The sequence below is a fragment of the Hoplias malabaricus genome, chromosome 2, assembly GCF_029633855.1.
Source record: "Hoplias malabaricus isolate fHopMal1 chromosome 2, fHopMal1.hap1, whole genome shotgun sequence".
Taxonomy (NCBI): Eukaryota; Metazoa; Chordata; class Actinopteri; order Characiformes; family Erythrinidae; genus Hoplias; species Hoplias malabaricus.
In genome coordinates this window covers 33,258,582-33,273,722 of record NC_089801.1, presented here as the reverse complement: position 1 = coordinate 33,273,722, position 15,141 = coordinate 33,258,582, and the positions used below count along the sequence as shown (strand labels likewise).

Sequence of the window (15,141 nt, the reverse complement as noted above, 5' to 3'; positions counted from 1 at the left end):
GTTGTTAATAAAACAACCTCAAACTGATCAAAATATAAATGTGTTGTTTTGTGTGACATCACAAAAACAGTGAATTCTTTTTAGATACTAATCCAAACCTACGTATTTTAAAACAAATTACATTCCGTTTCAAAATTAATGTTTGCAGGATATGGGCCCTTCAGGAGTGTATTATTAATGGAATAGGACTACAAACATTTATGAGGTTAAAGTATATTCCCTGACCCAAACGTCCTAGTTTACTTGACAGAAGTTCTCATTTCTAAGGTGTGTTAACATAATTGTTATATTAACAGAACACAATATATATTTGTTTAATTTTGTCAATGAAAGTCCAAAAGCAAATAAGAAAAAAGTAATAAAGAAATAAGAAAGAAATGTAAAGCTAAGCAAACATGCCCTTTACAGTCACCAGTCTACTAATAAACCCCATAGGAAGAGCAGATTAAGCTCAAAAACAACACTGCCATTTTGAAATAGAACACGCTAATAAAAACTGAACACAGACACCAAAAACACACAGTGGCACTAGCACTCAGTCTTCTTAGTTTTTCGTGACATTAGGTGTTAAAAAAAGATTAGATTTTTTTCAAGTGTAACGTAACTTTATTTGGCTTATTTTCTTTTGTCCAAAAAAAACAAAACAAAACAGAACAGTATATAAAAATGCAAGCATTAAATCACATGAACTTAATTTACACACATGAGCAAAACTTGTATAACTACAAAAACCCTTATGGAACTGCACAGGTGAACGTGTTTATATACATCCATCAGGTCTGTCTTGCTTTACTGTAAAAGAGTAAAGTGAGGAGAGAGAGAGGTTTCTAATCATATTACAGTAGTTTTAACATCACTTTCACTTCTGTGCAGCATTACAGTCAACAGATGGAAATCAGGAGATTCAAAACAGCTGGTCCCTTTCTATCTTTACTCAAACAGAATGTAGCAAAAAAAAAAGTAGTAGCAAAATTTGGGCTTGTACTCGGTCAAGGGCCAATCCAAGCTCAACAGGATCCAGAACTAAGAGAACATTGTTCCACGTGTTGAGGATTTTCCAAAGAAAAGAAAAGCATGCCCATTTGTTCCGTTTATTTCCGTTATTGTCCTTCAGTCCACTTTTATCGATTGTTCTTACCGACAATGAAAAATTAAAACTGCAAATTAACTTTATAGTGTAACTGAGTATATCCAGGTAAAAAATAGGTTTCAAAAGTGCTGGATTTTTCCGATGGATTTGTATCCGATGGATTTAATCTAGGAACTAGCCTTACGTTGGCTCTGATGGGACAGTCTTGACTTTGGTGAACTGAGGAGCTTAAATGACCCTGGGTTATCAGGCTAAATTAAACTATCACTATTGTGCACCATGTTTCAGACAGATTCTTGAAATCTGCCTGTACACTCTGTACAAAACTGTTTGTAAGGTAAGCGCTAATTTAATTGTTTAAATTAGAAGCAATGGCAGCAGATGCTGGGATCATGTCCACGCTGGCATTTGAACATGCTCATATTTTCCAAAGAATTTACACAAAACAAATATTCTTCTTACACAGCAGTTAAAGAGGAGGACCCTCTGGCCAAATATTAAGAGGTCACCAAGTCCAGGCGTAATGCTACTTTTGGTATACAAACAGCCAGAGAAATATGCTAATGTAGCTAACAATCAATAAAAGTCTGTAGACAGTAGCTGACCTATTTATGCTCCACCCACAAATGCCTTCTTTCATACCAACAGTAAACAGCTGGACCAAGCTTTACCAAACATTAGTAAAAATCCCTACTGGCGAGTCAGTTAGCATGATGGCATTTCAAAAATGCTCACTGCTTCCTGCTCGTTTCACTGTTAGTGACATTAGCATTGTTGACTCTGCCTTGTTTGCTTTGAAGAAACAAAACATCACCTTTTTCCCTTTCACCGACACAGATAAACACGCACTCACACAAACTAACAAAACAGTAAATTTCTTTACGTTTACGTTTACATAAAATTAACTTGCTGCCGAGAAAAAATTTGAGGAACGATTCCCCTCAGCAGTCAGAACATGAACAGCTACACCTTCCTCCGCTATCAGTATTTACAGACAGTACAAACAAGAGCTGAGCAGTAGTTTCTACAAACAGGACACACACACAAATAAAAATCCTCCTCAGATGAGTGACTACATCACCTTTTTTCCTCTTTACACAAGTAAGCTGTGGTTCATGGTGAACTCTGTGTTTTTTCTGGCCCTTTATTGGCTATGCTTACAACAACTGAAAACGGTTTATATTTTGGTAACTGGTTTAGACTGAATTCTCACTGGCTGGGAAAATTATAGTGGGACAAGTCTGAGGTTTCAATTGTAAGTCTTCAGAACCTCATCTCTTCTTGGGAATGAGAAGTAAGTGAGCTTAATAATGCCATTAAGTGATACTGTAAAGTACAAAAAAAAAAATACTGTCTGAATGAGCTTATTTTGACTATTCGTGAGTTGTCAAGTTAGTGGCTTATATTTGGAGCTGGTTCATTGTTAAAAAAAATTCTTTACAGTTTACACATTGAGAGAAATGCTATTAACAATTCAAAAAGGGCAGAGTAAAAACATTTTCAATAACTAAATATTACGTATAATATATACACTTTTCAAAACTGATTTTAGACCATATGTTGAAACACTGACATTGTTTTGGTCCGCTTGATCAATAACAGAAACAGAGCATTGGGGAAATTAAAATAGATATATGTTTATAAAACTGGCTGGTTTGAATAAGCTCACTTTAGTCAAATTCGCCCAATCAGGAATACTGCCGCTCATAAAAGGAAAAGTACAAAGACAGTCCTTATTCCAAAAAGATGGCTGCTCCACCAGACGTTATCCACACATCCATACAACTCTCGAATGCTGGGTAAGTGAGGAGGCACCGACCAGGTGTCAGATGCGTCTTCAGTCCTTAGCTTCTTTCCATGTTATTTGCAGTGTACTTTACTCCAGGAACAATAGGAAAGAAAAAGAAAGAGTTAGAGACTTACAACTTAATACAAGTAAGTACTTAAACTTCCTAATTGTTAGTTTCTTAAGAGTAGGCGTTTGTAAATCATGTGTTTTATGTTGAATGCTGTCTTTATCACTGCTTGAAGTGGAGCTGCACAGATTAAAAAACAAATTCCGCATCACTTGATTTACTCAGATGTAAACATCCATACTGAGGGGTTTGATGTGAGATGATTCTTTAAAGAGAAACATGGATTTGTTTAAAGTGCTGAGAGGAATCAGGGGTTTATAATAATACAAATATATTTGTTGAATTCATTGTCCTAAATGTGCAGGCAAACTACCAGTTTAGCTAGAACTGTGCTTCTTTGCTTCAAGCCACGATGAATGACCACCATTTTTTAAAATTTAGTTTTGCTGAAATTTTGAAAATTGTGAGGAATGCCCCTTTAAGTCTCATATTTATATACAATTAATTGTGAGATGGATATATACAGGTGCTTCTTAATAAATTAGAATATCACCAAAAAGTCCATTTATTTCAGTAAGTGAAACATGTCTGTTCACAAAGATTCATTACATACAAAGTGATCTATTTCAAGTGTTTATTTCTTATAACATTGATGTTTATAACTTACAGCCAATGAAAACCCAAAAGTGATTATCATAGAAAATAAGATTAATCAACACAAAACACCTGCAAAGGTTTACTAAGCCTTTAAAATGGTCCCTTAGTCTGGTTCAGTAGGCTACACAATCATGAGGAAGACTGCTGACTCGACAGATGTGCAGAAGGCAGACACCCTCTTGCTTTTCCAAGCACATTAATGGAAAGTTGAGTCGAAGGAGAAAGTGTGGTAGAAAAAGCGCACAAGCAACAGGGAGAACCGCAACTTTGAAAGGATTGTCAAAAACAGGCCATTCAAAAACTTGGGGGAGATTCACAAAGAGTGGACTGCTGCTGGAGTGCTTCAAGAGCCAGCACACACAGACGTACCAGGACATGGGCCACAACTGTCGCATTCCTTATGCAAAGCCACTCATGACCCAGAGACAACCCCAGAAGTGTCTTACCTGGGCCAAGGTGAAAAAGGACTGTGTTGCTCAGTGGTCCAAAGTCTTGTTTACAGATGAATGTAAATTTTGCTTTCCATTTGGAAATCTAGGTCCCAGAGTCTGGAGGAGTTTCCACAATCAGTGACGGTTTGGGGAGCCATGTCATCTGCTGGTGTTGGTCCACTGTGTTATATCAAGTCCAAAGTCAGCACAGCCAACTACCAGAAAATTTTAGAGCACATGCTTACTTTGCTGACAAGCTTTATGGAGATGCAGGTTTCATTTTCCAGCAGGTCTTGGCACCTATCCACACTGCTAAAAGTACCAACGCCTGGTTTAATAACCACAGTATCACTGTGTTTGATTGGCCAGTAAACTCACCTGACCTAAACCCCATAGGGAATCTATGGGGTATTGTCAAGAGGAAGATGAGAGACACCAGACCCAGCAGACGAGTTGATTGACTCCATGCCACACCACACAGATGCAGTAATTCATGCAAAAGGAGCCCCGACCAGGTACTGAGTGCATATACTTTTAATCAGGCCAACATTTCTGTATTAAAAATCATTTTTTATATTGGTCTTATATAATATTCCAGTTTTCTGAGATAATGGCTTTTGGGTTTTCATTGGCTGTAAGCCACAATCATCAACATTAAAAGAAATAAATGCTTGAAATAGATCACTCTCTTTGTAATTCATCTATATAATATATGAGTTTCACTTTTTGAACGGAATTACTGAAATACATTAAGCTTTTGATGATATTTTAATTTATTGAGATGCACCTGTGTGTGTATATACATACATACATACACCATCCACTGCATTTCACTGCACAGCGGCATAAAGTGGCATATAGAGTGTGTTAAGTGCTGAACTTCTTTCCTTAGGTTTTATAGTTACCTGGTCACTAGGAGGTTTCTTACTGCCGTTGACGCCCTGTAGTAGTCCAGACTCCTCCGTTTTATTTGCCTTCATCTCCACAACAATTTCATCTTTGTTGTTTTTTTCCTTGGAGCTAAAGGGATTAATGCTGTAGAGATTAACATACTACGCTCTAATATGCAGCAGCATGTGGAACAGGACATTTCTGCACAAAAGTACTATAATGATGAGATTCATTTTCCACCAGTGTTCTCTCACATCTTTCAACCACTGGGAATCACGGTGGTGTCAAATAAATCCTGACTGCTAGCCTAGCCACTGATGTGTAGGGTAATAAATACAACAAATCAATACTTAGTGTGACTTACTGCAGTTACACAACTTTACACAACAAGTTTAGTATTTAGCTTGTGTATATCTGAATAGTACTAAAAAAACTTTTTACAATAAATTTACATTTACAATGAAAACATCTACATATAAATCCCATCCTTCTACTCAGAAAAACCTGTTGGTGCTGTCAGAAAAGTGTACAGTTGCATCAGGGTTCACAACACTTACATCTCCTGTTTTCCCGATCGTCCACAGGGTAACTTGCCCTTCTTGTACAGGAAGTAGAGGACACTCCCACCAAGGGCAAGGAGAAGAATGCTGACCACAATGACCACAATGATCACTCCACTGTTATCAGCTGGAGGAACAGTGAAAGACAGACTGCGCATTAACACTACAGTGATCATTACTACAATGTAGTGTAGGCTGCCAGTAGTCCATTAGCATGTCAACAAAAAATAATAACTCAGTGGAGGTCATGTCAAATGTTACAAGGTAATGACTATTTTCTTAAAGGGAAAGTTCACCACATCTAATCAAAATTGTGTTCCCAAAATCTGAACCCAAGGGCTTCTGACGGATGTAGAATGAACTGTATCTCGTGCCCACCCATGAATTTCAACCAGTCTCACTGAACCTAATGAATGTGGGTGGACTGTGAGTGACGTTTCTCAAGATAGAACTCAAAGTAGCTCATGGACAACTAGCTTGTTTTAAGCTCATGGATGTAATGTAAGTTACCATGGCATAACCCCCCCCCCCCCCCCCCCTGCAAATAATACTATAATAATGTCAGAATTAAGTTACTGTTCACTATGTGATAGGAAATCAATACGCTTATTCTATGTGGTTGATAATTAACATGTCTGTTATAATTTACAGTTCCTCTGTCCAAATAATATTCAACAGCTACCAAAAGCCTATTTTTGCTTTAGATGGATTTTGAAAAGTTGGACTTGCTCTCCCAGGACTGAAAATGGTTTATTCCAGGGCACTGAAGCAATGTGTGTCTTTATTCATTCATTATCTGTAATCCTTATCCAGTTCAGGGTCACGGTAGGTCCAGAGCCTACCTGGAATCAAGGCAGGAATACAGTCTTTGGGGGGGCAGGGGCTGTGTGTTTTTATCTCAGATGAATATATGTTATGTATGAAGCTTAAAAACAATGACAAATGATTTATGTATATGACATTTCAGGGATTTTGAAGTTTGCTTATTCCTCCATTAGCTAATTGTCCTGAGACATCTACTTTCATTATGAGATCTCATCTGGCTCTCCTTTCAGCATTCTGCATTATTAGTGTTAAAACAGGAGGGAACTGACCAAGTTTTACAGCACAATCTGGCCTCAAGATACTTCCACTACACTAACAGCCTGAAAGTGAGAATACAAGGCTCCAGGCAAGAATAATTTAACTCTCACTGAGTCCCCAGTCAGGTCAAACTACGTTCATATTTGTAAAATGTATTAATCAGACCTGGAAAACTCAGAATAATTTTGAAGATATTGCTGAAGAAATGCAGAATGGTATGTTGTCTAATGGAACAGCTAATGCATGAGAGCAATGAAAGGCAAATGGAAATAGAGCTTTACTCCTCCTGTGAGACAAATTTAAAAAAGGAATTGCCATTTTGAGGCGCTGTTTAAAATGCTATATATATAGAAGACAAACAATCGCCTGGGAATGAGTTTTACAAGCTGAATACTCTGTCAATGAAACAGCATGCTGCCACCGCAAACGTACACCACAATAATTTTAACGCCCTGCAACTCCGCTCCACCACTTCAAAACAGTTTCTTGCTAATTTTCAGAGAAAGCTAATTATACATTCATCTTGGGGGGAGGGAAAAAAACATTTGGTGTTGGATGTGTTTTCCTAAGCAAAGTCTGCCTTGATTTTTAGTTTGCTTTTTCTCCCTGTATAATTTTTTTTCTTCACACAGAATTTTAAATATGCCCAGGGGCTGCTGAGGGGAGCCAATCTAACTTCTGCACTGGCTCCACCAAAAAAAAAAAAACCCTCATGCATTATTCATAAATGTCAGCTGATCATTCATTATGTGGTGCAGATGTGGATGGATATTAGAAGGGCAGAGTGGAAGTTGGGGTCCGGAGTGAGAAGACAGTTTGTATGTGAGTCATTTACCTGCAATATTCCTTTCTGCTGTGGGCACAATCGGAACTACAAAGAAACGACATAAAGAGAATATATTTTACACTCAGTAAACTCCATTGAATATCATCATCATCATCGTCGTCGTCATCAGCATCTTTTTTTCCCGCTTCATCCATTTCAGGGTTGAGACCCACTGAATATCTAATATATCTAATATCTGTTGGTGTAACTTGTGTTTGACTCATTTAATCAAAGTGATCAATGTTATAACATGCAATAAATATGTAGATCTTTAAAAACAGAACTATTTCATCATTTTTCCTCATACATTTAAAGAAGCTGTGAGTAATTCTAAATTAATATTCTGTAACAAATGGTTCTGTAGAAATTAAGATATTTCATTACATTCAAATGTGGACTGTACTGTACTCTACCTGTGAATAGTAGCTTTTCATGCAGTGTGTTTGGTTGGAAATGTGGGTCATGTGTGAGACTCACTGCTTTTGATGGTGAAGCTCTTGTTCTCCACTCCCATGTTGTTGGAGGCATTGCATGTGGCCACAGTGTCTTTAGTCACTTTCAGAGTCATTGTGCTTTGAACAGAATCTTCTGTCTCTTTCCTCAAAACCTCTCGCCAGTCCTAAAAACACACACCACCCAAAGGTCAGCAGCTTGGCCACACACATGTCTTTACCTTTTATAGAGGACTTAAGATGAATGTGTTAAAAAGATGGTGTTTGTTACTCACAGGACTGCCGGTGATGTTCCACATAACAGTGGGTCTGGGATAACCTCTCATGTCACATGTTAAATTCACCCACTTCCCAACCTTCTCCTCCATGTCCACTTCTTTCATCACATCTCTCGACTGAGGAGCACCTGCAGGCAAATTCCAGCACATATCAGCTAAAGCACATTATCTACCAACCAAAGCCCAGTTTCCCAAAAGCATCTTAGTGTCAACGTCCTCTTAACTGAGAGAGACTGTTCAGTGTGTTGCTCACTGTTTAAGAAACACCATTATGCAATGAGGCTTTATGGAAACCCAGCTCAATTCAAACCTATACACTTTAAACGTTAGACAAAGCATAATACATTTTATCATTTGAAATTTATATTGTTTTTGGAATAAAAAAACTGATGTTTGCAAACCTGAGAGCAAACCTGTCAGCTTGTCACTACAGGATATACATATAATACAAATTAAATAAAATAATTGTAATAGTACATTTTGTAATTAAACTGTAATTAATAACTCAATGACTATCAACTACTAGGTTTGTAATGATACACTCGCAATACTGACTTCATGATTCTTTGTTCTGATAATATTCTGAAAACTATTTGGGTAATGAGAAATGTGTTTGTGAACTTAAGAAAAAATGAGTTAAACCCCATTCATATTTTACACAGTGATAGGAATCACAACAGCATCCATTGTCTGTGGTCGGCATGAACATAGAAACACTGTGACTTAGATTCACATTAAAGTAAAGTCTCTGAATGTTTATGCCAAAAACTGAGCTTTACAGGGAAACAGTTTAACTGCAACACTTTCTGACACAAATACTTGCTTCCAAACATTCGTTTCATGAAATATCCGGTAGCTGTTGTGCAATTCTTACCATTAACGATGATGTGGACCGACCCGCTGGTATGCAGGCCTGGTAAAGAAGGAACGGTCACCTCACAGTGGTAGTGTCCAGCTGTGTCGAACGTAGCATCTTGCAGAGACAGAACGTTTCCTTTTTGAATTTCCTCACCATTCTTTACACACACACACACACACACACACACAATCAGAAAAAAGTGAACATTAGTGGTGTATTTTTCTGATAAATATAGTGTCAAAATACATTGTTTTTAATGTTATAAAATTATAAAATCAAGTTTAGCAGATATACATAGTTTAAATGCTCATAATAAGTTCTCTACACCTATGCACTAGTAAATGATCTGAATTCTGATCCTAATGAGTTTGTGCACTTGCTCTCAAAGTAAGAAAAGTGCATAGTTATCAGAGTGAAATCAAACAGAAAGCACACGCATTCCTTGGGGCTTCCAAATTTTGGAATGGTGGAGTGTATTATTCCAATATATCCCAAAAAACAGTTTTTTTTTTGCTAGATTTCAAAAGGTCAGTTAGGATGTGACAAAATAAGATGTTGTGAACGTACCTTACTCCACACAATGTTTGTCTGCAGAGATGACATGGCGTTACAGGACGCTATCAGACTCTCCCCCTTTTGCATTTCCTCAGAGTCTTTAGGCACCACTACAGCTGGGTCCAGGACTACATACACAAAAACACAGTGTCACTTATTCTGTGCTTCCAAGCCTAGTTTTCACTACCTGCCTTTCTAAATTAATTTACCAAACAGTTTCAAAGCTACAGAAATGTGTCCACTAAGCAAAATTAATAATTATTAAATTATTTAATTAATTACAAAATGAATACTGTTTCCAACGCCGAGCATCAAAGAATGATTAAAATCATGAAATGGGTCTGTACCAAAACTGCCTACATCAGATAAACAGTGCATAAAGCTTTGATCTTTGAATTATAGGGAATCAAACTTCACTCTTGCTTCAGATTAAAAAATAAATAAAAAACTAACTAAAACAGCGTTTCTCTTCTCTTCACTCTTCTCTTGTGCATTTTCTGCTTTTATCAACCCGCTAACTTAAAAACCAGAGAGGCCAATTTGTTTTTCCATTACAAGAGCCCAGAACAGTTCGTCCTACAATGTTAACATTGCTAATAGGGAATTAAATCAAGCAGCAGGCAATTCCTGATGAGATTATACCCCCAGCTGCAAGCAAAACTAGGATACAGGCGCCTGCTTCACCTACAATTTATTTCTCCAGACTTTCTGTTCTATAACAAAGGACAAAAGCCAAACCCCATTAGCAGAATCAGGTGTTCGGAGTGAGGTCTGACTAGAATGAAAATCTGGACTGGGACCAGTCTCCAAACATTGAGTGTTGAGAGTATGTGGAGCTCTCGATACTCACAGTGCACAGTGAACGAAAGCTCTCCCACCACCTTCTTGTTGTCTGCTTGGGTCAGATCCAGAGAATGGCAAAGATATTTGCCGCTATCTCCACGGGTCACACCCTTCAGAACCAACAGGCCATTTACAGCTGTCAGATCCACGTCTGGATGCTACAGGAAACACGGACAAGAAGCAGAAACTGCTAAGTGCGGAGAACTGGACTACAGTTGAGAGTACGCTGTATTGCTTACATTTACTGCACTTTGACAGACACTCAATCCTGTTACACATGTAAGTGTTAGACTGCTTCCCCAAGGACTCTTACAGGTATAGTGTAGTTTGTTTACCTGAGCAGGGAAAGATCCCCCGTCACCAAAATGTAGTGGTGTTATCCACTACATTAACGGTACATTACATTCTCCTCTCCAGAAATAGAAGTGAATATTTGTAAGCTTTCATTTTAGAACTTTGTAAAATAAGAGAACATTATTTAAGTACTGGAGATGAAATGGAGCAACACAAATTTAAAAATCTACTATTAATATACAATATGGCACAATTATGTTCCTTAATTAAAATGACTAAATATGTTCCCTTGAGGGTACCACCACAGAGACCGTACAATTACAGGACCATCACAAGTAAAATGCCTTCACTGTCCAAAATATATGAGGATCTTCAAAATGTAACTTTAAAGGTACGCTAGGTCATATTTTTACCTTGAATTTATAGCTTTATAATCAAAGTGATGGTTCACTGATATGTAATTGGGAAATCAGAGGCTCTGTTGTTGCTGTTTTGAGCTCAGCACTGCAGAAATGGCACTGTGTAAATTGTGGAGAAGGGTAAGGAACCAATCCCCCTCACATCCCCTTGATTTCAGGACTGTGCTGTACTGAAACTGTAGGGGGAACCCTGGAACAGAAACACCCAACCTTTAGTGGTGTTCCTTAAAACAGGATGACAGAAAATCAGCCAAGCCTCCTACAACACATGTGTACATCTACACGATTCTGCATTCAGTCCAGTGTACCAAGGATACCCTAGAGCCAAGTAAAACCACAATCAATCGTGACATAGCACTAAGTAAAATATGTAGTTGTTGAATTACATTTTGTCCATTCCATTTTGAGGTGAAGCAAGCAAGAGGGTGGGGGGAGAGAGTGAGAGAGAGAGAGAGAGAGAGAGAGAGAGAGAGAGAGAGAGAGAGAGAGAGAGAGAGAGAGAGAGAGCGCTAAAAGTGTTGACAGAAACAATAAAAACAAAAGCAACAGGGTTCTACACACTGCTTGCTTGAGCCCTAAATAAATATCACAGTTTTTATTTGAGTTGTGAGTTTGCCGAGTAGGTCCCCAATACGTCCCCATTATGATGTCCACTGCAATGCAATGATAAACTCTAATATTAAATGAGTTAAAAACACATGAATTCATATTTTAAAATGTCCATAAACCACACTCTACTAGACTGTGTTTTTTATTCTTAACATCTTCTATATGGCTATGGAGACGGATACCTTTGCAGGGCTAGTATATTTGTGCTTAAGCTAAAACCTAAGCTTTTTTTACACATTAAAATTATGTTTGTCTGTGTTTAAAAAAAATATTATTCTGAAAATTTGAAAAAAAATGTTAATAATTTGATTTAATTTATTTAATGTGGAATTTTAAGGTGGACGCAAATTTAGACACACACTAATGTCACATATATAAATATATGATACATTTTTTCACTTTATGTATTTATTTTTAAGTGTATAAAATTAATCTTCTGACAATTTTAAACCACTTCAAAGCAAATTTAAAAGGCTTTAATTGTTGTAAGCCATGAATGGGGCTAGGGTTAGAGTTAACATTAAACATTAACATTAAAACAAAAATAACAAAACACCCCACTGACTCACCGAATACTCTTTGGGAATCCTTTCCAAAGCCAAGTAAATCAAAATAATACTGAAAGACAGGGGCTTCTGCTGTTTGAATGCCCTCAAAGACCTCACTCTCCAAGACCTCTCCAGGGACTCTTTTTGGAGACTTTCCTGTACATTGCCCCTAGTGGCTATAGTGTAGAACTTACAAAAACTTTTATATTCATATGTATGTATGTATGTATATGTATATGTATGTAGCTGTTTATTCATTCATTCATTATCTGTAACCATTTATCCAGCTGAGGGTCGCGGTGGGTCCGGAGTTCACCCAGAATCATTGGGGGCAAGGGAGGAACACATCTTAGAGGGGGCACCAGTTCCTAACAGTGCAGCACACACACACACACACACACACCTATGGACACTTTTGAGTTGCCAATCCACCTACCAACGTGTTTTGGACCGTGGGAGAAAACCAGAGAATGTGCGCACAGAGAGAACACACCAAACTCCTCACAGACTTGAACCCACAACCTGCAGGTCCCTGGAGCTGTGTGACTACAACACTACCTGCGGCACCACTGTAGGAGTGTGTGTTGCAGAAAACTTAAAAAGTTGAATATTTATTCAAGAAAACCAAACTGTTCACAACTGTTGTTTATCTATGCTACAGTAAGAACTGTAAATATAATAGTGTTTTGTATATCACAACACCCAAGGTTTTTATACCTACTGAATAGAAATCAACATCAATAAATTCCTACTAGCCTCCTGAGTGACTTTTTGTCCATCTCAACTACTGAAAACAATTGAGATCTACTGAAAAATCATCAGACTTTGTCCATGCAACATCCCTCCCGTCAGCCTTTTCTCACTGCTAGAAAACGAGGGAAAGAAGAATGCAAAAAAAAAAAAAAAAAGGAGGGGTCATTCTCACTTGTTCTCGGCTGAACTTGACAGCGGGTGGGGGGTTGCCGTTGCCCTGGCAACGGATCTCCACTGTGTCCCCCTCTTTGACCAGACCTTCTGGCGATACCCTCCACATCTCGACTTTGGTTGTAGGGTCTGTAGGACACACACACACACACACACACACAAAGCAGAAGCCATAAATGACAGCCCATTCAGACATGCGTTTCCAGGGCAGTGTGTCTTCAACACTGCAGCCACTCGGTCAGTGGCGACAAAGCCCAGCTTTCCACAGCCACGTCATTGCCGAAACTGCTCTGCTTTTATGCTGAATGTGTGACTTTTTTTAAAATGAAATGCTGGGAAAAATGATGGTGTTTGAATTTTTTCCAAGTGAAAGCATCTCAACTATTCAGTGTCAGGTTAGGATCCCAACCACAGTCCGAATATTTAAGATGTTTACTTAAATATTTTACTTTATTTATCTATGTCAAGTGATTGTCTGATTTAAGAAAACTAAGCCTGGTTTCAAATTTCTGTGAATCTGAAAATCAAACAAAACAGGCGTTTGAATTACAAGATAAAGGACGATTATGACTTTGTGCTGCTGTTGTTAGTGAATGGATAGACTTCAGCTATCACCACTTACTGTATGAAATTTGCTGCATTTTTTCTGAAGATGTAAATTCTGACTATCATTATCACTGTATCACCCATGACAACAGTGTGGTGCAAAAAACTCAAACCATAAGTCAGGGAAAGTCCACTGATCTGAGCTGGGAATTTGGTTTTTTGGGCCTTGACCAAACCCTTTGTGTTTTCTATATGTTTGACCTTCATTACATTCATAAAAAAATCACTGGGGCAGAGAGTGTATAAAAAGAGTGGAAAGATGTTGAGACTCACAGTGAATGCTGATGTTGACTTTTTTGGACTCAATTGTTCTGACAGCTCCAGGGACAAAGTAGCTGACCTCGCAGAAGAAGTGAGCGTCCTTGTCCTGTTTGGTTACTTTATACTGAAGTTCACTCTGCACTGTGACTAGCCCGGTGGAGTCCTTGGTCAGCAGGGTAAGCACGTGCACCTCTGAGATAAAGCACAGAACATTCAGTTTAATGACAAAATTAATGAGTCTTTAACTGGGAAACACTGACCTCATCTGAAATGATGCTGCTTTCAATAAATGTAAAAGTACCTAAATGGCCAAAGTGTACGAAGCTATAGAAAGTACAACAATACACTTATTACTCCTGGTCTGAGACAGAACCGCAACATATCTGGGGTTTGTAATTTCTCAGTAATTAAAATAATTCCAGAACTGAGGCAACTTCCCATTTTCCTTTAAGTTCGTCAATGGGTTTCCTTGTTCATTTACTAAGTACAGGGACACAGAAGCACTGCCTTTATGGTCCCTCATTTCTCATTACGTAATATGGAAAAAACAACGAGACAATAGCCCTATTCTCTGAATGTGCTCTCCCCTACTTACGTCCGTTCTCGTGGTGCAGGGGCTTGTGGTTGCGATACCAGGTGATGTTTGGTTGAGGGAAGCCCTTCCTCGTTTCACAAGTTGCAATCTAAGTAAAAATCAGATCCAAATCCGATCAAAATCCAGACAAATTGGTACCAAACTGAACTGGACACATGAACATCTCCCACTCAGAACCTACAGCACTAGCAGAGTGTTTGAGACTGAGACTGACCTTTGATGGTAAGGCATTGGTGACTGAGACTCCAGAGTGAACAGGCTCAATCACAGGGTGCTCTGGAGGCTCTAAATAGCAAATGAAACAAATGCAAATTAAGTTCCTCTCTACATAAGCCTTCAAATACAACTCACATATTCCTATATCAGCATTCATTTATTCATTTTCTGTAACCACATCATCCAGTTCAGGGTTTGGGAAGCACTGGGTACAAGACCCTGGAAAGGGCGTCAGTCCATCACACACTCACACAATCATACAATCATGCCTATGGATTTGTAACCTTG

At 38.2% G+C, this 15,141-nt stretch overlaps 1 protein-coding gene across 4 annotated transcripts in view; it reads right to left on the bottom strand.

Annotated features, from left to right (window-relative positions):
- Positions 1-599: 599 nt before the first annotated feature.
- Positions 600-15,141, bottom strand: part of mcama (melanoma cell adhesion molecule a) — a 48,373-nt gene continuing 33,831 nt past the window's right edge. Inside the window, exons 4-16 of one of the 4 annotated variants that reach the window (XM_066659614.1) lie at positions 14,852-14,922; positions 14,638-14,725; positions 14,055-14,234; positions 13,177-13,304; positions 10,389-10,539; positions 9,551-9,666; positions 8,999-9,140; positions 8,122-8,252; positions 7,872-8,013; positions 7,404-7,439; positions 5,483-5,612; positions 4,940-5,069; positions 600-2,969 (exon numbers count right to left, since the gene is read on the bottom strand). In XM_066659614.1, coding sequence (XP_066515711.1) covers positions 2,967-2,969; positions 4,940-5,069; positions 5,483-5,612; positions 7,404-7,439; positions 7,872-8,013; positions 8,122-8,252; positions 8,999-9,140; positions 9,551-9,666; positions 10,389-10,539; positions 13,177-13,304; positions 14,055-14,234; positions 14,638-14,725; positions 14,852-14,922 — 1,448 coding nt within the window. In that variant the 3' untranslated portion in view covers positions 600-2,966. The remainder of the gene's footprint in view (positions 2,970-4,939; positions 5,070-5,482; positions 5,613-7,403; positions 7,440-7,871; positions 8,014-8,121; positions 8,253-8,998; positions 9,141-9,550; positions 9,667-10,388; positions 10,540-13,176; positions 13,305-14,054; positions 14,235-14,637; positions 14,726-14,851; positions 14,923-15,141) is intronic. The other 3 variants (XM_066659612.1, XM_066659615.1, XM_066659613.1) reach the window with 3 other exon arrangements.